The sequence below is a fragment of the Pongo pygmaeus genome, chromosome 11 (assembly GCF_028885625.2).
Source record: "Pongo pygmaeus isolate AG05252 chromosome 11, NHGRI_mPonPyg2-v2.0_pri, whole genome shotgun sequence".
NCBI classification, from domain to species: domain Eukaryota; kingdom Metazoa; phylum Chordata; class Mammalia; order Primates; family Hominidae; genus Pongo; species Pongo pygmaeus.
Genome location: NC_072384.2, coordinates 64,718,237 through 64,742,934, shown reverse-complemented (window position 1 = coordinate 64,742,934; position 24,698 = coordinate 64,718,237). Strand labels below are relative to the sequence as shown.

The 24,698-nt window shown below is 35.3% G+C and overlaps 1 protein-coding gene across 8 annotated transcripts in view; it reads left to right on the top strand.

Annotated features, from left to right (window-relative positions):
* Window positions 1–24,698, top strand: part of SCN3A (sodium voltage-gated channel alpha subunit 3) — a 115,230-nt gene that overhangs the window by 10,576 nt on the left and 79,956 nt on the right. For 5 of the 8 annotated variants that reach the window (XM_063647596.1, XM_063647594.1, XM_063647592.1 and 2 more), the window contains exons 2-4: window positions 6,882–7,076; window positions 17,217–17,530; window positions 23,212–23,330. In XM_063647596.1, the coding sequence (XP_063503666.1) occupies window positions 17,267–17,530; window positions 23,212–23,330 (383 nt within the window). In that variant the 5' untranslated portion in view covers window positions 6,882–7,076; window positions 17,217–17,266. Of the gene's footprint in view, window positions 1–6,881; window positions 7,077–17,216; window positions 17,531–23,211; window positions 23,331–24,698 lie in introns of those variants that run through there. The other 3 variants (XM_063647595.1, XM_063647593.1, XM_063647598.1) reach the window with 3 other exon arrangements.

The following is a 24,698-nucleotide window of genomic DNA, read 5'->3' as shown; positions in this document are numbered from 1 at the left end:
GGAGAATGCTGTTTGCTTTATATTTGTCATGTTGCCAATGTACTTCAAAATAGAAAGCTTCCTGTAATTCTGTTATATTCTGATTTGCATGTGGTTTCTGCTCCACTGCGCACACAGAGAGAATGTTCACTTATGGACCAAGTAGCTTTTTCACTATGGTGTTTCTTAGACCAAAAGACAAAAGCAGCAACCTGACTACATAAAATAGAAGAACTATTGATCCAGAGACAGCCCCCTCCCCCTTGTAGAACATCTCAGAATAAGGGATTCTCCTCTTGCTTAATTCATGCCTTTGTTCATGAATTTGATCCCTTGGAGGAGAGTGATGGAGTAGGGAACAGGTATATCTGAAAAAAGCACAGCGCATTAGAAATATAATGAGTCCCATGTATGTAATTTTAAATGTTCTAGATTTTAATATCAAAAAAAGAAAACAATAAGATTGATTTTATTAATGATATATTTTGTTTAAGATGATATGTCCTAAATATCATTTTGAAATTTGGCACCTACCCACATTTCGAATGCTCAGTTCCTCATGTGGTCAATGGCTACCACATTGGACAGAATGTTTTTAAGATTTGTTTGGGCAATTGTATCCACCATATATCTAATAATGTCCTGCTTACTGTGGTAGGTAGTCAATACATCCTTATCCTCAAGGAATTTAATAATAAATGTAGAAGCAATAAGGCACATCTTCAATAACAACAGAAGATAGAATATATATAATTACTGTAAAAATTTTAGTAGGATTTTAACAGGTGACAGTTGGTGGTCAATGATATTTCAGACAGCGTGAACATTTTTGAACGCCAGATGTCAGAGGCTGGGGTCTTTTAAGGAATGGAAATATACAGAGTATGTAAGATGTAGCTGGAGAAGTTCGTTGGTAAGATCATTGTAGAGAGGCTTTGATTAACTTTCCCAAAGAAAATATTATAGAATTTGATGGCAACATTTACTAGTCATGTGACCTTGGGCAAGTTACTTGTCCCCTCTGAACATTATAGTTTTCTTATCTAAAAAATACAAACAACAATCATGTTTATCTTATATATTTGTTATGAATATTAAATGAAGTGATCAGTCCCTGATAAGTGACAAGTGCTTAATCACTGTTCTCTATTATCATTCTTACTTTTCTAAGATATTTTGGAGTGGGAAATACTTTAGGTAAAGTATTCAGTCTTCAATTTGCTTTGTTCTAAAGAGAGTCTAGTAAACTTGGCATAGTTATATAATTATTTTTGAGGTAAAGAAGATTGTAATGTATGTATTTTGATTTAGATTAAATAAGCCTACATAATTAGTAAATATAGTGCCTATAAAGTTTGACTTTGTTTTTCCTACATTGAGTCCTTTTATGTTTTATCATCTTAATACCTATATAATACAAAACAAAGTTATCTGATTTACTTAATCAATACCCCATTAGTGGACGATTTCATTTTTTCTAGACATTGCTATTATAAAATATGTTGCCATAAATAGAATATGTAAGTTTCTAAAGATTGGGCTGAATTTCCAAATAATAAATCTAAAAAAAAAAGCTACTAAATTTTTTAGAAACCAAAAGTAAATAATTCATTGATGTAAAAAAGTATTCATTGAGCATGACTATGTGCGTGTACTGTTCTAGACACATGAGATTCATCGGTGAAAATAGACCCCAAAAAGGCAAATATTCCAGCCCCTGTGCTGTTTCTGTGCTATCCAGGAGAGACATAAAATGAATAGTAAACATTATAAGTAAGTTATATAGTACCTAGCAAAATGATAAGTGACTTGGAAACATCAGAGCAGGGTAAGAGATTAGAGGAGAAGTGTGAGCAGGTCTCTTCAAGAAGGTAAACTTTTGGCCAAGACTTGAAGGAGATAAAAGAGTTAGTCATTAAGCTTCCTAGAGGAAGAGCATACTGGAAGGAGGAAATAGTCTGTGTGTGCTTCCAGGTACAGAGGGCAGCTGGAAGCCTGTTAGGCTACAGAGAACTGAGGGAGAAGGAGAATAGAAGGAGGTGCCTTCCACTAGATAACCAAAAGGTCAGACAGATTATAAGGACTTTTAGGCAATTGTAAGGATTTGGGACTTTTTTTCTGGGTAGCTTCTGGGGGCTTCTGAGCAGAGGAATGATATGATTCGATTTCTATGTTCTCAAATCACTCTGACAGGCGAGGTAAAAACAGGCTATATGGGAGTCAGGCTGGCAGCAGAGAGACTGAAAGCGATTGCAGGTTTCTGTGTAATACTGCTGTAAATCATTTCAAGGTTCCAGGTGCAGCGAAATTACACCATAGGGCATCAAATGAATAAATAAATGAGACTGAAGAAGCTATGATTGTCATCTTTAAGAAACTGCAAAAATGAAAGTCATATGCCCAGTATACATGTTTCTAACCTGAAAAAAAAAAAAAAAAAAAAAAAAACGTAAAATCCTGGATTCGATAAGCTAGGTATTGTCAAAGTGTGGTTCCTGGGCTGGCAACATCAGCATTATCTTTGCATTTGTTAGAAATGCAAAATTGGGTCTCAGCCATATACACCTGGGGTGGAGCTCAGAAAGCTGTGTTTTAACAAGAAGTTAGCCCGGTGATTCTGATGCTAAATTTTGAGAACCACTGCTTTAAACTAGGTTGGTGAAACTAGATGGCCTGAAAGATTCTTTTCAATGTTAGGATACAGTGCTTCCAAGTTCATTTCTTAATATTTATTTTTATTATAAAATTAAGTATAGTCCTTGAGAAAAAATGGTTTATAAGAAGTATAGAATCAAGCTAAAGAATGAAAAAGCCTTTTAAATCACATAGAGGAACTTGATTTTTATTATATCCCACCTCTTTTAAAAAGTGATGCAAAGTTTTATATATATATATAAAGTTATATGTATATATAAAGTTTTATATATATAACATTATATATATAAAGTTTTTTATATATATAGCATTATATATATATAAAGTTTTTTATATATATAGTTACATATATAAAGTTTTATATATAAGGTTTTATAGATATATAAAGTTTTATATATAAAGTTTTATATATATAAAGTTTTATATATATATAAAGTTTTATATATATATAAAGTTTTATATATATAAAGTTTTATATATATATAAAGTTTTATATATATATAAAGTTATATATATATATCTTTGTGCAATAGGAATCTCAAGACAAGGAAAATGGAGAAAATGTATGTGATACATCTGTTAAGGACTGTAGGCTAATGAATTTACTCTTTCAAAATGTACACTTAGTTCTGAGCCTCCTGAGCTCAACATTTTTAAAGGAAGAAACGAATTTTATACAACACAAAGAAAGAAGTCTCAGACTTTAAGTTAGCATGAACCATCACGAAGGTGATCAAAGTTACTACAAGGAGAATCTCTGGAGCTCCCCAAGAACTGAATGGACAACTTGGCTTCCTAGACAACATTCCAGTATTTCACCCTCTAATATCTTGGTGATTTGTCCATTTGAAGTTATGTCTTTAATAGCGACATGAAGTCTTAAAACCAAGTGAGCAGATGGTAATTGAGACTGTTACCTCATCACAGAGGTTGAAAAGCCAGCCAGATTCCCACCCAGATGGAAAGGTGTCCCTTCCTCATGGCAAAGCTTGTGAGTTCCTCCATGACCACCTTTGGATCTGCTTCTGTTCTTGTGCAAAATGCTGAACAGCCAGAATTTTACAGCCTACTACATGACACAAATGGTTGTAACCTGAAAAATTCTTAAGCAGGTATATTATGTCATCAGTATAAAGGAAGATAAAAACAATTGAAAGAAAATAAAGTTGCATTCATGGCCAGAAATAAAGGGTAAAGATGCAAAATGATGCTAAAAATAATGGAGCCATAGTAAAACAAAAATTTTACAACACTGGGAACTAGAAGATCTTAAAGGATAAATAAATTTTCAGGATAAACTAAAATAATCACAAAAGAGGATACAAACTTACCTCTAGAATATTCAATTGTTGATATTAGCATAAGCATTAATAACAATACTAAGTAGAAATGGCTTAAGAAAAATAAAATTAAAGATTTAATTTGTCTAAGATTCCTCAGCTGGTGACATCTAGCATTTTTAGGGTAAAGTTTCTATCATGCTGTTTGAACTATCACTTCCTTGTTTGAAAACCAAAGAATTTCCCCTAAATTACTAAAATGCTGAAATTTTATTAAGATAATTTCAAATGCAGGCTAACCGTTTTTGGGGGATCTCCAGATCCAATAGATGTATTAGGTCATCTGAAAGCAAAGTTTCTGGACCATCTTATCTCATCACCTTCTAAATGAAATTCACTGAGTTTAACTAATAGCAACCATCAGAGAAAGACTTTTTCGACTGAACCTTGTATGCATCTGTGCAAAATAAAATTTAAGATGTCTGTTGAGCATGTTGCCTCATGTCCTTTATACTATATCCTAAACAAACTTTCCTCCCTTCAGTTTAGTTCTTGAAAAATGTTTGCTTTTTATATACAACTTTTAGGAAATGTGTTTGTTTTGTTTTTTCCTAAAATAGAACAAAATTCATGTGATCCAATATGCTTCAATTTTTTCTTAGTTACTGGGGACATTACAGCAAAATTCCAGGCTTGATTGCCAAAAGCACTCAGATCATATTCTTTACTCATTCCTTTAGAGCATCCTTTCTCAAATAGTCATCCAAGCATCGCTTGCACAAAACTCACTTGGGGAATGTATTAAAAATGCAGATCCCTCGGCCCTACCTCAGACCTACTTTTTGCAGAATCTCCAGAAATTGAATCCAGAAATCTGCATCTTTTACAAGTAGCACAGGTGATTCTTTTTTTTTTTTTTTTTTTTTTTGAAGTGGGGCGGATGGAGTCTCACTCTGTCACACAGGCTGGAGTGCAGTGGTGTGATCTCAGCTCACTGCAACCTCTGCCTCCCAGTGCCTCAGCCTCCTGAGTACCTGGGATTACAGGTGCACACCACCACACCTGGCTAATTTTTGTATTTTTAGTAGAGACGGGGTTTCACCATGTTGGTCAGTCTGGTCTCAAACTCCTGACCTTGTTATCCACCCGCCTCGGCCTCCCAAAGTGCTGGGATTACAGGCGTGAGCCACTGCGCCCCACTGCACAGGTGATTCTTATGCTCACTGAAGTTCAGAATTGCTTAGAGTCCAATTTTATATAATAGTTAATTTGTAAGCCAGGGCTGCTTTTAAAAATAAGTGAGATGCAACTCTTATTATGATATAACACAGTTTGAAGTATGTGGCCTGAAGTGGAGTATGAATCCACGTGCAGGAATCACTGCGATTTCCCATGGATACTTGGGATTGAAAAAAGAAAAAAAAAAACAACTCTTTCCTGTTTGAAGCCAAGGCCATAAAATATATTTTCTCCAATCTGTAAATCAGTAATTTTCACAAGGATAGGAAAAAGAAAGATAACTCAAGCAAATCAGAAACTTCTGGGATGCTTTCTCAAACTCCACCCTTCTGCTCCTCCTTATTCCCTTTTCGATATCCAGCCCTCCCTACCTCATCCCCCTCCACATCCCAGCAAAAAGCTCTCAAATATTTTAAAAATGTATTTAAATTGATGTTTTGGTTATTTAACTTACTTAACATCATGTTCATTATAGCTCAGGCTGAAGGTCGAAGTATTTAAAACTTAGTTACTTGTGTGCTATGAAGACAAGGGAAATAACATTTATTAAGCTTGTGGCTGTGAAGTAGAGGGAACTAACGTTTATTGAAGAATTATAAATTTATGTAACAATCTGTTGCTCAATTTCTGATGCAAGGTGTGTCTTATGGGTATTATTATTAGCATTTGTGTTATTGTTACCACTTAGTGAGAGGTAAGAGAAGAGAGGCAGAGGCCAGATCATGAAGGCACTTCCACACTTTGCTAAAGTGATTCTGAGTCACTGAGAGCCACTGACAGATTTGAACAAGGGTAGGTTGTGTGATTTGAAACCATCACTCTGGTAACAGAATAGAGAAAAAGAAATGATGGCTTAGGAGAGAGTTCATCTGGAGACAAAGATTTTATAGACCATGTATACAATTGTAAAAGTGAGATTTAATGTTTTTTTGTTATGGTAAGTGGTCAAGGGAAATTTACTGGTGAGAATTCACGACTAGTTTGGCTTATGAGAATTGTATAAATGAATTGCAGTAAATATTGTTTTAAATGTTAGTTACTGATTTTAGAATTATGTATATTGCCCTTTGAAATAATTATTATTGGTTTAACTCTGCTAAGCCATTGCTATTGGTTATAGCGGAAAGGAGTATGACATCTGGTTATTACATTTAGGTTAATATTTAGCATGCTGGCTTTTTACCTCAGCTTGTCTAAAATGTACTCTTAGAAGCTACTAAATAGGTTTATTTATCTTATTTTAGTAAGCCAATCAAACTGGGTTTTAGGTGGAGAGGAGAAGGAACTAGAAAATGACCTACAACACCAATGTGAACCGCATGTTCCACTAGTCTACCTCTTTGGTCTTTGAGATGTTTGAGGAAAAGAAGCAAAGGGGAAGATGTAAGGAGGGAAGAGGAGAGAAGGAAGCAAGAGGGAAGAACAGAAGGATGCTCAGGAGTGCCAGCATGCCTTCAGAAAGACTAAATGGATCAAGGCTGCCAAAGAAGGCGGAGCGCCCCTGTCCCCACCCTAGGATCCTGGCAGTGGTTCCTGGTCCCATTCTTCCTAAATCATGCTAGGGCATGCTTTTAACAAGGGTCAAATATCTTGCTTTGCATCATCCTTGCTTTCTCGATCTAGGGCTATAAAAAAAAAGGAATAAAACCCAGACACAGAGCCAGAGCACCCGTATGCCAAATGTCAAAGATTATAGGCTAATTTCACCTGTATTCTCTTTCTACACAGATCATGGAGCAAGAAAACTGAAGCCAAGCCACATCAAGGTTTGACAGGGATGAGGTATCTGTCAAGGATTCATAGTAGAGTGGCTTACTGGGATAGGAGCAAAGAATCTCTTCTAGGGATATTGTAAGAATAAGTGAGATAATTCACAGAAGAGACCTGGAGCTTTTCCGGAAAAAGGTGCTGTAACTATCTAAGGTAACTAAACAACTTCTGGGTATAAGTTTGTTTTTGTGGAAAATAAACTAAAATCTCTACTATTTAGCAAGGACAGCTGTGTCAGGACCAAAAGAAGGCAGAGGGGTATTTTCTTCCTTCCTCTACCAGTTTGTTCTTCCAAAGAGGCAAATACGTACAGGGAGACATAGCACAGATGACCTTAGGGAATGGAATGATGCCAAAGGCTATTGATGTAAGAAAGAGAGATTAACTCAGTTTTTTTTTGTTGTTTGTTTGTTTTTTGTTTTTTTTGTTTTTTGTTTTTTGGTTTTTTTTTGAGACAGAGTCTCTCTCTGTCGCCCAGGCTGGAGTGCAGTGGCGCGATCTCGGCTCACTGCAAGCTCTGCCTCCCGGGTTCACGCCATTCTCCTCCCTCAGCCTCCTGAGTAGCTGAGACTACAGGCGCCCGCCACAAGCCCAGCTAATTTTTTGTATTTTTAGCAGAGGCGAGGTTTCACCGTGTTAGCCAGGATGGTCTCGATCTCCTGACCTCGTGATCTGCCCGCCTTGGCCTCCCAAAGTGCTGGGATTACAGGCGTGAGCCACCGTGCCCGGCAACTCAGTTTTTTATATATTTTTCTTTTAAGAGAGACATTCATCCTGTGTATTTAGTAAATTACCCTGGACTGTATTTACTTTAAATTTTATTATATTTATTTGGTAATTGGATCTATGGCTCACCTGACTGTATGGGGTAAAGGTCATCCAAATATGTGGTGAGTACTTGGTTGTGAGCTGGCTTCTGGATTGGTCAAGTTTTTGAACTGACCAAACACTATTTGTTTATTTGGTGTATCATCTGCAACTAACTAGAAAAACTGTCTAAAACTGTCTTAGTCAAGAAAGATGTTTATTGAACAGAACAAGCAGTGCAGAGGTTGTTCGGGTCCACGAGCTAAGTGATCCATCAAAGGCCCAGGGGTAAATATGTCTCTGTGACCTGCCACCCTCAGTGTGTCAGCTTTGCTTTCAGATTAGCATCTCTTCTGGTTTTCATTTGGCTTTGGCTAAACTAGTGCCATGTATTCTATCCCAATAGAAAAGGGTCCAGAGGACAGAGAATGCTATCTTCCCTTTGTTCTCTTTCTTGGTAGTGAAGAAACTTTTTACAAACAACAACTTGACTGAAGTCCCCTCACCTTTCATTGGCCAGAATTAGATCATATACCTGGTTCTTAAACAAAGATGGTCAAGGGACTTGAAGGAAACATCTGGAATGGAATGAATCCTGGGGGGTCAAACACACAGTTTACTTTGCAAGCATTTAATAGAAACATTAAAGAGCTAATAAATCCAATGATGCTGATTTGTCCTTTAAAATGTTGACTTAATTTTTGTTACTAGTTAACAGTTGTCTCTTCAAGCTAATAACTATCTGATAAGGATGAAGTCACAGAAAATATCAACCCCTAAAAATTAATTAGTTCCAGGATAATTATCTTGAAGATAGAGATGAACTCATGCTTTTTTTAATAAGCTATTTTTTTTTCAGAGCCATGACATTGAGTCCAGGTACAGAAAAACAGAAATAGATCATCTTGTTAAATAGTTAACACATGTTGGCAATCATGCGTTTGCTAATAGAAACGGAACAATAATATAAAGAAGGTCTAGATTTCATTTGTGTTTGGCTATAACATAGTGATACCCTTGCTGTAGAGTTACTTTCTCAATAGGTTTATTCAGACTAATAGTAATGCTGATTTCCTTGACAACACACTGACAGCAAGAGGTACCTGACGTAGAAGAAGCTAGCCTAGGCTTTTAATTTATCATTAAATAACTCCAAAGTGTGTAGCATACATGTGAAAGTAGACATGGGTTTTATGTTTGTTATTAATTCATTTCTGTTTGCTCTATCTCCTATGTGGAAATAAAGATGAGGACAATATTGCAACATTTCTTAGAGTATACCGCTCATTCCTGACACAGGGCTTTATACATAGTAACCTCCCAGTAAGGTAACTGATTTATCCTAATTTTGTTTCAGCAAACATCAAGAATCTTCTCATTTTTCAGGCTTAGGTACCTAGGCTTTTTTTTTTTTTTTTCTGAACTAGACAGGTTTAAATCTTAGCTCCTTGTCTTATCTAGTCTACCTGCACCTAAGTTTCTTGATCTCCAAAGTGGAAATAATAATGGTAACAACATCATGAAATTGTAATAGTGATTAAATGGGCTAACATGCATATATTGCATGACAGTGTCTGAGATATAGTAATCATTCAATAGAATTTTGTTTATTGTTATTCGATCTTCACAGCCCCCTGATTAAGGTATTATTTCAAAACTATTGAAATTATAGAAAATAGTATTTAATTCTGCCTTGGAATGTGTCCAGTGGTTATCATTATAATGTGCTGAGTGCTGTATGTATGCCTTTGATAAATCTTATGCTGTTGGGTGCATATGCTGCCTGAGAATATATGGTAAATAACAGACAATCATTGGCCCTCAGTGAAAATTTCACTGGGAAAAATAACTAATTTTCTTCAACAGGTAGTTCATTGGTCAATCTTGTCTTTTACATTATACCCTTACTATAATAGTCTCTTACAGATACCAAGAAAATACAGCATCCCTCCTCAGTAATGGACCCAGTCCTTCACAGCAACTCACACTCTCCTTCTCAAAGACATGAAAATACATTGCAGATTTTTTTAATGCTATCTCAAGTTGTATGACATACAGCAACTTTCCATCCATAAAGATGAAAAATGTACAGGCTTCTGACACAATCTTGTTTCCATGGAAACAGACCAGAACTAATCAATTTTGTCTGCAACATAATCATAAAAATCCCGACAGAGAGAGGGAAAGAGAGACACTACTAATACTACAGGTTATGGACCAACACAATTTGCCAAACTGTCTGCAGTTCTGGAAAATTAGGCAAGATGAGAACCCATAGGCCATGACTAATGGAAAAAAATAAATTTTTCCTTAGTAACGCCACAGCATATCCTAAATGTTTACAATGCTATTTTTCTAGATTCTGATTCATTAACAAATATTAGTCTTGTACTCATCATATTGGCTGGCTTCAAGTACTTTCATAAGATTATGTTAGCATCATAGTACACTGATATGTGAGGCCAGAAAACTGAAATGAACTAGTCAAATCTATTTTTCTGTAGTTATTTATATACAGCTTAGAACTTTTAGAGCAAATCATATAATAGTAAGATTCAAGACAAATATGTCAACTATAATAGAAAAAGTCATAATTTGTGTTTGTCAGTAGACATTTTAGAGGAGATTACTTAGCTTCTTTGGGACTGTTCTTCATTTATTTTACAGGCAGAGAGTTGGACTAATTGTTAAATCCCACGTGTGTCTTTTAATTAGCATCTTGGAAATTCCTCTTTGGCATCTAGATAATTGTTCTAACTTCGTTGTCTATCATCCTCTCTGTTCCCTTTACTTAAAAATTTGTAGTTGTGTGAGTCTTGCCTCTTCACTCATCATTCTTTCATTTTTTTCCTTAGGCAATGCCATGCATATTCTTAGCTTCAGCTTCAACTGCTTTTTTTTTTTGTGTGTGTGTGTGTGTGTTGTTTGACAAGGTCTTGTTTTGTAGCTTAGGCTGGAGTGCACTGGCAAGATCATAGCTCACTGCAGCAGCCTTGAATTCCTGGGCTCAAGCCGTCCTCCTGCCTCAGCCTCTGAAGTGCTGGGATTACAGTCATGAGCCACCATGCCCAGACTCATCCAGTAACTTCTTAATCAACTTTACCCCAGCCCAGACAGCTTTCTGGGTCTCAGATCCATATTTTAATTATATATCCAGATGTCTCACAGCTATCTCAAACTGAACAGGTTCCAAACAGAATTTATTATCATGCCTTACAAACCTCCATTTCTCTATTGGGTTAATGTCGATTTGTGGCTTAAGCTGGAAAGCTGGAAGTGAGCTTAACCCTATAACTTTATTTCATATCTCCTATCAAGTCAGTCACAAAATCTCATTGTTTTTCTCTCTCCTATACTCGTGCATTAAATACACTCTTCTGGCTGTGGTTTTTCTCCCTAACTTATTGATGGCCTACTATTAATGTATTCCAGGCACTGTGCTCACCCTTTAGGTTCATTTTCTCATTTAAATGTTATATTAACTCTGTAAAGTATGAACTATGATTATCTCCATTGTACAGCTAGGGAAATTATAAAGAATAAAGAAGCTTCAGGAACACAGCAGAGTCAGGCCTTGAATTCAGTTCTGATTGCTAAGTCCATGCCTTTTGGTACCAGAGCTATAGTCAGATCCTTTACTTCTCTTCTTTTGACTATTGAGTGGTGTCTAACTGCCTTCTTCTAGGGCAGTTGTTCTCAAAGTATAGATTTTAGACAACTGGGGATTCCTGGGGCCCTTTGTGTGGGAGCTTTGAGTTCTAAACTACTTTCGTAATAATACCAAAATGGCATTTGTCTTTTTTCACTGTTTTTGCACTTGCACTGATAAAGCAATAGGCATGTGCTAAAACTGCTAATGCTTTAGCAGGAATCAATGCAGTAGCATCAAACTATAGGCGTAGTCTGTGTTTTCTTCATTGCTCCACACTCTCAGTAAGAAAAATAATGCCAGTTCACATAATACATCTCTGATGAAGCAGTACATATTAATTTTATTCAAGCACAACCCTAAAAATACATATTTTTAACATTCTGTATGATGAAATTGGAGGAATATACAAACTATTTGACTGCATACTGAAGTGTCCTAGTTGTCTCTAGGAAAAGCACTTGTGTGATTGAGTCAGGAGCTGAATAAGCCACTTTTCTTTTTTTCATGGAACACCATTTTCACTTGAAAGAATAACTGACAAACTATGGTTATTCAGACTTGAGTATTTGGCACACATTTTCTCAAAAATGAACAAAGGGAAAGCCTGTCACTTCAGGAAAAGCAAATGACAGCATTTGTTGTCAATGTTAAAATTCGAGATTTCAAGAGCAAATTGGAATTTGGGAAAACTTTTACCTGCCACTGGGAGCTTGACAGCCTACCCATACATTACAACTTTTCTCATGACATTAGTGGTGATAGTAACAAATGCGATTTTTGGATATTATATAATAAAATTCGTCAAAATCTGTAAGACCTTCATAACAATGTGCCATTTTCCAAATAATTCATGCATGATTAGGTAAAAGACCTATTCAAAGGACAAGATAGATCAAAAGTTCATTGATATGGCTTTTGATTTCACACAACTAATTTAATAAACTACCATTTGTAGAGTTTTGATGTGATATTAAAGAAGGATATTCACAGTTAACTGGAAAGGCAATTAAAACACTCCCTTTTCCAGCCACACGTATGCGTGAGAATTTTCTTCATACATTTCAAAAAAACAACATATTCCATCAGACTGAACACAGAAGCATTTATGAAAATCTAAATGTATTCTCTTAAGTGACATAAAGATATTTGACTAAATGTGAAACAAATTCATTCTTCTCATTAAATTTTTTTCTGTTTTGAATAATATAGTTGTTTTCATTAACCATCTATTGTCTGTATAAACATACAAGTGCTTATTATTAATTAATAAGAATTTTTACATTTTTTCATTTTAATTTTTAATGTGGTAAATATGGATAGCTAAGTCCCCCCGTAAACAAAAGCTATTTGGGTTCATGAATGATTTTAAGAGTGTAAAGAAATCCTGAAACCACAACATTTGAAAACTACCACTCTAGGATCACTCCCTGCCTGTCCACCCTTCATACTGCCACCATCTTTCCAGTCTTCACATTGATCATAACACTCCCCATCCATGGCATACTTTCATGTGTAGTACAGGATCCTCAGTGATCTATCCTGCCTAACTTTGGAGTTTTATGTCATACCACTCCCTTCTGTGCAGGGTGATGTCCACCCATAATGAATTGCATGTTGTTGCTCCCAAACTCCCCATGCTCTTCCTTGTCTCTGCATCTGCACACATGCTGCCCCCACCCCACCTGCTCAATATGTATTTACTAATGTGTCTCTACTAATGTGTCTTCCTACCAACCCCTTCCCAGCCACCACCACCATAAGCCCCCAGTCAAATTCCAACTAGCCTACAAAACCTACTCCAATATCACTTCCTCAGGGAAATTTCTCCAAACCATAGCTGTCTCTCCCTTCCCTGGGATGAATATATTGATACTTTTTATGAACCTCAGACAATAACCAGCTGTATATAACTGTATTATAATTATCTGTATAAAAATCTGCCTCCCACATTGGACTGTCAGCCCCAGGGAAGTGACCGTGGATTCCTGGTTCAAGCAGAGTACTGATTCATAGAATCCCTCCATAAATATTTTCCAAATAAATGATTTTGAGATCCCTTCCAGATTTGGAGTTCTGCAGTTTGTTCCTCAAATAGGATATACTGAACCATAATCTTTTTACTAGTTAACAAAGGGATGTATTTGCTTTACCTACACATATTCATCCACAGGCTTTTTGGTTTTCAGTTAAAGAGATCATCTCCTAAGATTTTTTTCATATCTTTTTTGTCCTTGCAAAGATAGCTCTGGAGAAAATTTGATATATTAAATTTTATGTATTTTAATAAATTATAATGTGCATATAATCATTAATAATATATATATTCCACACCAAGGCATCAGTAAGAATTAATTTTTAAAGTCTGCTCTAATATGAATATAAAATTATGTAAGAACTCTGTATAATAAGCTCACAGAGTACAAGAAAGGAGAGGAAAAAAGTAAAAGAGAACTGCCAAAGAACTATGAGGGGTTTCCAAACAGCAAAATTGTCAGTGAAGCCATGAGAAACTCTACTCACTAAATTCTTTAATTTCTCAGCCTACCCAAATATTGGGCAAACCCTAATTCCCTTGCAGGGGAAAAGCTGAGAGTCTGGAACTAGCCTGTCTTCCGAGGACTTAGAGACAACAGTATGGGAATTTCAATGAGACGTTTTTACTTTCTTTTGACCAAGATTCAAATTCTTTATTCCAACCCTTGATAGGTAAATAAGAAGGCAAAGGACTATTTATTTGTAAAAAATTTTTCATGATTTTGTGATGGCACCTTGTTCCATATCATCTCAGATAAATCAGAATAATTTGTGAAAGTTATTCAGTGATTTCCACATTAGATATTTTAAACCTAATTTTATTTCTAAAACAAAAACCAACTAGGAGACTCCAATTAAGTAAAATGTATCTATTAATATAAATTAGCTATTCCCATCTGGAAAAGGGCAGCCATCTCTGTGTTGAGGTGCCTCAATGACACTGAGGCTGAGACAGGTTAGATGATACAGGCATACCATTAGCAGCAGACTCAATGCTAACCCAGATCTCCCATTCCAATTGCAGTGTGTTTTTCATTCATTGTCAATAAAGACATCAAAATTAGTTCAAAACCAAATCCTCAAATCAATCTCTTTTTTTTTTGTTTTTCTCCTCTAAGAAAGCGACCATGTTTCATAGAATTTCCTTAAGACATGTTTGTCATGCTGTTTCATTTTCATTCAGCACTGGAGAAGAACCACAGCCATTCAATTCACGGCAGGTGATATCAGACAGATGGATTACACATCTTTAGGTACTTAAGGCTTGCAGAAAATGCTCAAACTCTTTCTGCACTCAAAAGCATAAAAGCTGTGATTATTCCACACAGCTTAGAGTTGGATTGATGATGTGACCATCAAAATTGACATAAGATGGCTAAAAACATTAGTTTTATTTTGTGCTGCCTCCCGAAAACTTAGAAAACACAAAATAAATGACCAACTGACTTTTGAGTAAAATAGAATTTTTCTCAAACCTTTCAATTCATGTACTATACCACCTGATGGAGAAAAAAAATGTGCTGCCCAACTATAAAACAGAAGTTCTGTTCAAAATTAGTAGAGAAAAATAACATAACTTTTGACAGGCCTGCTATTTTATTCTATAACTTACATAGAATATACCTTCATAGTAGCAAAAGATATAATGACAATATTATATCATAAATACTAACTCAAAGAAAAGACATATCTTACTTTAAAAACACTTTTTGGGTCCAGCGCATTGGCTCACTGCTGTAATCCTAGCACTTCGGGAGGCCGAGGCGGGCGGATGGCTTGAGCCCAAGAGTTTGAGATCAGCCTGGACAAAATGGCGACTGAAACCTCATCTCTACAAAAGATACAAAAAAGATCCAGGCATGGTGGAGGGCACTTGTAGTCCTAGCTACTAAGGAGGCTGAGGTGGGAGGATCACCTGAGCCCAGGAGTTCAAGGGTGCAGAGGGCCGTGACTGTGCCACTGCACTCCAGCCTGGGTGACAGAGTGAGACCCTGTCTCAAAAAAATAATAATAGTATAATATAATAAGTAATGTTACAGAAACACTTTTTTGTCATTGGAACAGATCAGGGAACTAGTAATTAAGATATAAACAAACAAACAAAAAACACACACATAATAACCTATATTGTTTTTCTTATGTTACTAAAAGATCCAGAGCTTCTGATTGTAAGCTCAAGTTTATGTAGTGAGCTGCCAAGAATTAGAGGGCCATTTAGGGATAAACTACTATGGAGCCTAGAATAAATGCGGGGGCAAAGGGGAATCGTAGGAATGGGGAAAATGTCACAGATGACTTTGATCATGACTTTGGTGCCATAGTGGTAGGTTCTTTTATAAGATGACTGATGTACTTATTTTATTTGGTTTGTCATTGTTTCTGTATTCTATTTATCTTGATTTTTTAAATGTGATTTTTGGCATAATGCAAAATAAAATAACTCATGTTTCAAAATTTACATAGCTGATTTCTTGTGGTTTTGATAGTTCTATTATGTATCCTGCAAATAGATTTTTGTTCCCTTCCCCTAGAAATTGAGCAGGGCCACTCCATCGGTCTGCCTTCCCTTCTTTCTCATCCAGGTGATCGGCATGTGTGAGTGTGCCTCTATACACTGCACTTCTCAGCTCATTCCTTTAATTCCGTAGTCACAATTGTGGTTCCAGCACAGCAAGAACTTGTTTAAAGAGTGGTTTGAATTGTGAGGATGCTTGAAACCATAAAAGAGGGAAAATAGCTGGGGAAACTGAAGATAATTTAATTATGATAGTTTACAATAATATAGTGCTTACTAATTCCAAAAACTATTCTAGACACAACATAATTAACTCATTTATTCCTTATGATAACCCGGGAGGTCGGTTTCCCTACTACCCTCATGTTATAGATGAAGTCAAGCAATAAGGGGTTACTTTGTCCATGATCACACAGCTCATAAGTGGCAGAGCCAGGGTTTAGAATGGACAGAGTGTAGCACCTGAGTCCATGCTTTTAACCACTATACTAAATGGAAGATTCAGGGAAAACGTCAAAATTGTCTTGGAATAATCGAAGGGCAGCAGATTGAAATAAGGAGTAAACATATTCTCCATTGCCTCAGAAGGAAACAGAGTCTGGCTTAATAAAAGAAAGGAAATACTAAAGATAGGTAGATTTTTCTGGCAGCAGTGGCTTCCATGTCCCTGCTTGTTGGTGATCAGATCTTTTCTGGAGCAGCAGTTGTCAATGATGCTGACGACGAGAACAGTGGTTGGGTTTGGCAAAACTTCATTTTCTATCCTCATTTGTGTAAGTCAGGGATGTATCACAATAATTGTATTGTTACCAGTACTTCTTTATTTGGGGAGTTACAAAGTTATGAAAAGGCAGGGGACAGGATGCAGAATAATTAAGCAATTTTATTGACAAACTTAACTGGCATTACTCTTTTGCTGAAAGTATACTATATTTTGGCTTAAAGTGTCAAAACAGAATTTTTTTAAATGCTTTTAAAAAATGGACAAAATTATATACATTCTTGAGGTAAAATATAATGTTTATATATATTATATATACTGTACATTTTAGAGTGGCTAAATCAAACTAACATTAAGTACAGACTTTTGATAGATTTATGAACTTGGCTTATTGAGAATGAGGTTGAATGATGATGTTTTTAAGTTCAAATGTGTAGTGCATTACTAAAAGCATGACTTAATGTTTATAGCTTTAAAAAATTACTAAAAAATGACATTTTGGTTGATGTTCTTATGCCCAAAGCTTGCTTTCCTAACTCTCATGCAATTTTTCTTTTATTGCAGGCAATTCGTATGCAAGAAGCTACACGTAATTAAATGTGCAGGATGAAAAGATGGCACAGGCACTGTTGGTACCCCCGGGACCTGAAAGTTTCCGCCTTTTTACTAGGGAATCTCTTGCTGCTATTGAAAAACGTGCTGCAGAAGAGAAAGCCAAGAAGCCCAAAAAGGAACAAGATAATGATGATGAGAACAAACCAAAGCCAAATAGTGACTTGGAAGCTGGAAAGAACCTTCCATTTATTTATGGAGACATTCCTCCAGAGATGGTGTCAGAGCCCCTGGAGGACCTGGATCCCTACTATATCAATAAGAAAGTGAGTATTGATTTTAGCCTTCCAATAAATCTTTAATTAAACTCTTAACTGTAATATACTTTTCTGGGCCTTATATACAGCATCACAATTTTTCTTCTGTTAAAGATTTTATAATACTCTTCACTGTCACTTATTTTTATCACAATATAATAAAACAAACATTTATAATAAATGAAGTCAAGAGTTGGTTACAGTGAGGAAATATGAATAGATGAATGATTTCTACAATTTCACAGTAATTCAGATAGTCAAAATTAAAATTAATATCAACAAAGTGAAATATCTGTTATGGCTGACATATTCAAGCACAGGATAGACTACAGAATAATACCTATGCAGAAAAGAATTATGAGCATATGCTGTACTTAATTATTTTTTAGTTCACGACTGACTTGATGTACCTTCACAATAATTTGTATTCTAGAGGGCAATAAATAATCTTCTGCTTAGCATCCTCCTATAGCCAGACAATACATGAAGAAGCATGTTCACCCAGAGATTCCTTTTTCCCTCCAATAACCTGGAATATGATTAGGATCTTCTCTTAACCTTATATAGTTTGTGGCATGCTAGATTCTGGATCACGTATACTGTTAAAACATCACCCTGAAGAAAAAAATGTCAAAATTGGAAGACCAAAAAAAAAGAACTTTCCAATTTTCTCCATCCATACATGATTTAAATTACTAGTTATGACTGTGCTTTCCTAATGCTAAAATAAATGCATAATTGTATCAGAATTAGCTGGTTTCTATAGTTAAACTAGCTGGGTGATATTTTATAGAAAATACAAAAAATAGGTGGTACACTCTATGCTTTCTAATTGGATATTAAGGCATTTTATAACCACGATTTATATTTTACACTTAAAAGCATAAAAATAGCTCAATGTAGAAACTAAAGATAAATTAATATCACCATGAGTTGATGACTTATAGATTGTGGAAGATATTGAACACCTTTATTAGTCAAAGCACATCCTTTTAAAAGTTTATAATTTATAAAATCAGTGATGGCTAAAGGAAATGACAACCATTCAGACGTGGAATTAGTCCTGTTGTTCTAAATAAGTACTTCTCAAACTTGCACATCTACACAGATTACCTCAAGATCTTTTAATTTGCAGATTCTGAATCCATAGGTCCGGGCTAGGGCCAGAGATCCTGAATTTCTTACAAACCATCAGGCTGTTACATGGCCATACTTTGAATAGCGAGCTTTAATGTTTTATTTAAAGTCATAAGAGTACATGTAAATAGTTAAACAGAGTCTCCTTTTCCCCTTTTATAGCTAGTTTCATAAAAGGTGACATTTAACACATTCATGTACTTCTAAAAATAACTTATTTCAACAATTTACTATAGAATTGATAAAGAAAAATTTGAAATTTAGTTATGATGATTACAGTAAGTCACCCCCCAAGAAATTGGAAAAAATATTATCCGGTGAAAACTGTTGCTCTGAAGGATATATTTGTAAAGATATCTTTAGAAAGGAGGCATGATTTACTCTGCTATGATTAAAAGTATTTGCTACTTAAAGAAAGGAAGTGTCCTTAAAAGAGGGAATCAATCAGCCTGGTAGGATTAAGGGGGAAACAAAAGGAGAACAACAGAGGCAAACGTTAGTATTTTCCAGTGGAGACAGAACTTTAGTAGTAGCACTGAAAGCATTTTCTTCCCAATGGCCAGGCCACCTCATTGTGGAGGGGCTACACTGAACAACCTAACACATGCTCTTAAACATTCCACATCATTTGATTAGGTCAGCTGGCTTGGGCTCCATATTCAGCAAGAAACCTTCTGATTACAATTTGTTTTCCCCTAAATCTGCTTGAAGAAAAGAACGTGCTACACTACAATTATCTCAGTCCATATGAAAGTAGTGTATCTCACTGTAAATAAATAGATTGGAGGTCAGGCATGATGGCCCACACCTGTAATCCTAGGGCTTCGAGAGGCCAAGGCAGGAGGATTGCTTGAGGTCAGGAGTTTGAGGCTGCAGTGAGCTATGATTGTGTTGCTGCACTCTAGCCTAGTTGACAGATCAAGGTCCTGTCTAAATAAACGAATAGGTTGGCATTCTTATTTTATATACCAGGTTTTCAAGTTTGGTTAATGTGAGTCTGCCACTAAAAAAACAGAATTGTCCTCTGTTGTTGACAAAGTCAATTTTTATTGCCTCCATGGCTGACAGCCAGACTTAGACTCTGATTTATTCATAGTGGCTGTGAACCATCTTGCGAGACATCTAGACAGTCTTTACTGTTGGCTGCACTGCTTTCATTTATGAAGCATCCATAAAGATGAAGATTGAGGTGCTATTAAACAAGCAGGTAATTTGTCATTCTTAGCATAGAAGGAGTAAAGTAAGAAGCTAATGGAAGAAGTTTTAGAATTTAAAAATATGTTATGAAGCTGTGTTAAGTATATGGAAAAAATACAGGTAAAAGGCATTTAAAAACTTTAAAGTATTATGTAACTCTTTACCATCATTAATTAGTGATACATTTTGAATACCTAATTTAATTAAATAAGTAACATCACAATGTATTTTAATGGCATTTAATTTGACCAGGGTACTATTAATAATAGTGACAGTGATAATCATAACTAACTTTTCTTGTGCTCATACTGTGTCAAGCACTGCTAAGTTCTTGAACTCATTTACTATTTAGTGAACCAGTGAGGCATGTCCTATTGTCAGCTTCAGTTTGTAAATGGGGAAGTGAAGCACAGAGAGATGAGGTAACTTGCTCAAGGCCACACTCCTTAAGTGGTGAATCCAGGATCTGAGCCCAGGCATTCCACTCCAGAGCCAGAGCTCTTAACCACTAAGTGAAATTATATACTATGCTTATTAACATAATAAAATAAAAGGGAAAGTTAAAAAATTGGCTGCATCATTTTTTGAGTTCTCTGATTGATGTGGTCCTAATCATTGAGATGTAAATCTTATTCTTGCCACAAAGTAGTAAAACTTTTAGTAAACTTATAAGATGTGCATCTAAGTAACATTCCAGGAAAAAGAAGCAAGTAACATTCCAGAATACAAAATAGCTGGTTTAACATACTTCCAGCTGTAGCAGTGATGATTTGTATGATGTCAGTAGCAATATGAAGTATTAATTTTTTAAGTCACATCATTACTTATCATTACTTGAAAACATAACTTTAGAATTGCTACGATTTATCTCTCTCCTATTCATCTGTCATTTTCTCAAGTAATTTTCAGTTGAGGTATATCTCTTCGTAACATCAGAGCCCCATAATTTCAAACTTTTTTCTTGCAATTCTTTCACTAGGCAGGACATTAGTATTTTATTCTGCATTTCTCAGAACTCAGGGTTCTCTTTGTGTCAGGTATTGTTCCCGAGACATAAACTGGGATTGTAGTCTTAAGGCCTGCTCTGTTTTAGAACCTATAAATTCAACGAAGATGCTCTTAGCATGTCAGCTGTAATTCCGCTAGTACTACGAAGGCTAATCTTGCAAGAGGAGCAAAGGGTTCCTTGTTCAAAGGGATAATTTATTGCTGTTCACTCTGTTTTTGGAGATAGTTCAAAATGAAACTCTCTCCTAATGTCGCAAGCAGAAATTGCTTTTTCAGGGAAATCATTTCAAAAGAGCATGAGTACCTGCACCTTAAATTATGGTGAGCTTTTTCAAGTTATGCTGTTGTGTTGTTGAATGCCTAAATGGATCTTGACTGCTCAACTGTAATACTAAATAATCTAATCTGGTGACTCCAAGGCAACCCTTTAGTGCTTCTGTGCTTCAACAACAGTCTTTCCAAGGTCCACTGTCCTTTACACACAGTCCTACTGCTAGTAAAGAATAGTTTGCTTGCCCGCTCCATAAAACTATTCACATTTATAGTGTGCAGTTTCTGGAAAGTTGTTAGTTAAGTAATGGTTGGCTCTATGGTCTTAAATACAAAAAGGCAATGAACAGAGAAACTGTGTAGTTTCTGAAAAATGGTTATTTAAATAATGGTTGGCTCAATGGCCTTAAATACAAAGGGATAATGAACAGAAAAACTGTTCGGTTTCTGGAAAATGGTTAGTTAAGTAATGGTTGGCACCATGGTCTTAAGTACAAAAGAGCAATGAACAGAGAAATTGTTTTCCCTGCCCTTTATACTGACAATATAAATATTTTTGTCTACCTAGTCAAACAAAGCACGTTGTCAGCCAACATAAATGTATGGCATATAGCCCCTAGTTAAAGGAGAGAAACATATTATTAAACAAATAGATATAAAGAATAGATGTCTTAAAGGTAAATAGTATCTTTAAGGTAAACCCAGATTTAATTAAAACAAGTGTTTATTTGCAAACCAGGCTATTAAATACTGTGAAAAAAAAATTGAGAAAAAGTAGATTACAAGCTCTTTATGCTCAATGGTTTATAACAATTTCTAACCTAGTTCTCACTGGAATGAACACTATGTGTAAATTGCTACTTGACTATAATTACAAGCAACATGTAAAAGAGTACAAATTAATATACTAAGACTTACTGGTAAAGAGAAACAGGGAGTGATCAGGAGCTAGTGTGATTTGTTTGGAAGGACATGATTAAGGAGGTGATTGATAGCTGAGAAAATTCCCAGAGAGAAGGGATTTTCAACCTTGATTACATATTGGAATCGCCTCAGGAAATTTTTAAAAATACCCAAGTCTGTGCCCATCCCTCAGAAATTTTCATTCAATTGGCAATTTTAAAATCTCTACAGGACAGCCTAATATTCAGGCAAGATTGAGAACCTCTGACATAATAGGGGGTCACTGTAGGTGGAACTATATTGTAATGTGTTATGGAGACATTTCCCTGAAATAAAGGGAGTTTGCGTTAAATGACCTTTCAGTTGCCACCTTATTCTAGGAGTCTATGACACTTATATTCAGAGTCATAGGGAGAGTTTGACTGGTTGTGACTGAGGCTGACAACTGAATTGAATTGGCCATAGCAAAGATGACTCTAGTGGGAAAAAAATAAAAGATGGTTCTATAGGAACATGGTAAATAATCACTTGTAGCATAGCTAATGCTAAGTGGATGATTGTAGCTTTCAGATCATAGAATTTTAATTGTGGAATGCCCTTTGAAATGGTGTATTTCAGACTAAATTTCAATGCATCCATCCCTCTTCAGTATTAGCTGAGAAGTTGATCCCTTCTCACACATCTATAGTCAGCAAAACCAGATTATTCAACCTGTTTGCACATTTTAAATCTACAGGGACGATCAGAAGCCATCATAAACTTTGAAGTTAAAAGATTTGATGTGATTAAAATACTTATAAAAGATTATTTTAGTAGCAATGTGTACAGAGTAATCTGAAAAGTTACCAAAGCTGAAGACAGATGGTAAGCTTTAAATAGAGTTGGAATCTGTAAAGCTACATTACAATTCTGTAAAAAAATTTGTGTAGAATTGTCAGTTTGTATCAGCAAGTTGGAACCTTAGAGATAGATTAGGTAATAGTAAATAGTATCTTTATTTGTAACTATATGTTAATTTAAACATCTAACATGTTTGTAGTTATGATATATCACCTGGTTTAAACAAACAAGTTTGAACAAACAAATTCTATTTTTTAAAAAGTTCTTCATGTATGTAAGCTCTTTAAATAAGCCCATGTCTAATTTAGTAATTTTTCTCATATTTTCTTTCTCAGACTTTTATAGTAATGAATAAAGGAAAGGCAATTTTCCGATTCAGTGCCACCTCTGCCTTGTATCTTTTAACTCCACTAAACCCTGTTAGGAAAATTGCTATCAAGATTTTGGTACATTCATATCCTTTTAATGTGAATTGCCTAAATGCTACTTCTAACAGTTGATTTTAAAGAAAATGTCATTTATATTTTCAAATATTTGTAAAATTTCTTTGAGATTAATGGTAACATTGTTAGTTTAATTCATTTGCATTGGTTTTCCACTATTTATAACAAGAGTATTATAGAATGACTACAGCATTATAGAAGAAAATATATAACCAACCATGATAGTGAATGTGTAAAAGAAATATATAGTAGGAAAAAGAGCAAATCTCCTTACACCTTTATCAGCTTCAATGAGATCATATATAACCATTACTAAAGATTAGATTACGGTTAGTATTACTATTTGCATTACCAAGTGTTCAAACTCTTATGCCTTGTTTCTGTATCTTCAGCGCCTGGATTTATCCTTCTTTGTGTCCTTCCTTCCTTCTTTCTTTCCTTCCTGTCTTTTTCCCTTCCTTCATTCTTCCTTTTTCCCTTCTGTCTTACTCCCTTCTTTTCTTCAGTAAATATTTATTAAACTCCTGCTATGTGCTCATGTACCTGGTTGAGAATATTTATCAAAAAGTCGAACTTAAAATTATTTCCAATGTTAATCAAAAAAGCATATGTAAAAGGGCAGAATATGTTTGGATTTCAAGAGAATTCTCAAGTAATGATAAAATAGAATGGTGATTTTCTGAGGCAGTGTTCAGAAATGGGAATTTTGTATAGGCAGATTCAAAGCAGGCTTCTATATAAACTTAAAGACTGATTCACCTAGAGACAGGGCAAATGAAACTGCTAACCTTTTGAGGTATGAATTCTCTCGTTCTATGGCTTGATGTTGGAAAGTATTTATATTCTAAAATAAAATATTTATCTCAAAATAATCATAAACTTTCTTACAGGGAAGTCTGGACTTAGATCCCAAGAGAATGTACTATAGCTAATTCTCAGAAGAGCATCAGAATAGTGCTATCTGTTTAGGTATACTGTGGACTAGATACAAGAGTATAGCCAGATGGTCTGTTGGGGTCCCCCACAATCTAAAGTGTAAATAAAAAGCTAGAAAATAACATTACCTTATCAGCACAAAATTGGATCTCCCTCTTTTATGCTATAAATTTTAAAGGAGTAAGTTACGTCACTATAAACCTACTATTTATGATAGAATTCTCAATCAATGTAGTCTTTGATTATACTGGGCTCTACATTCTCACACTTTTTACATTGCATTCGTTAACGTTTTATAAGTCAGTGGGGATGAATATATCTGAAGTACATCTTTTATACTTATGGCATACTATAAACTTACTAAGGGATGGTGAGTTCTTCTTCCAGGGCAATTTCACACAACTGATTGGAATGCAAAATAACTTGCATTTGTTTCAAATAGA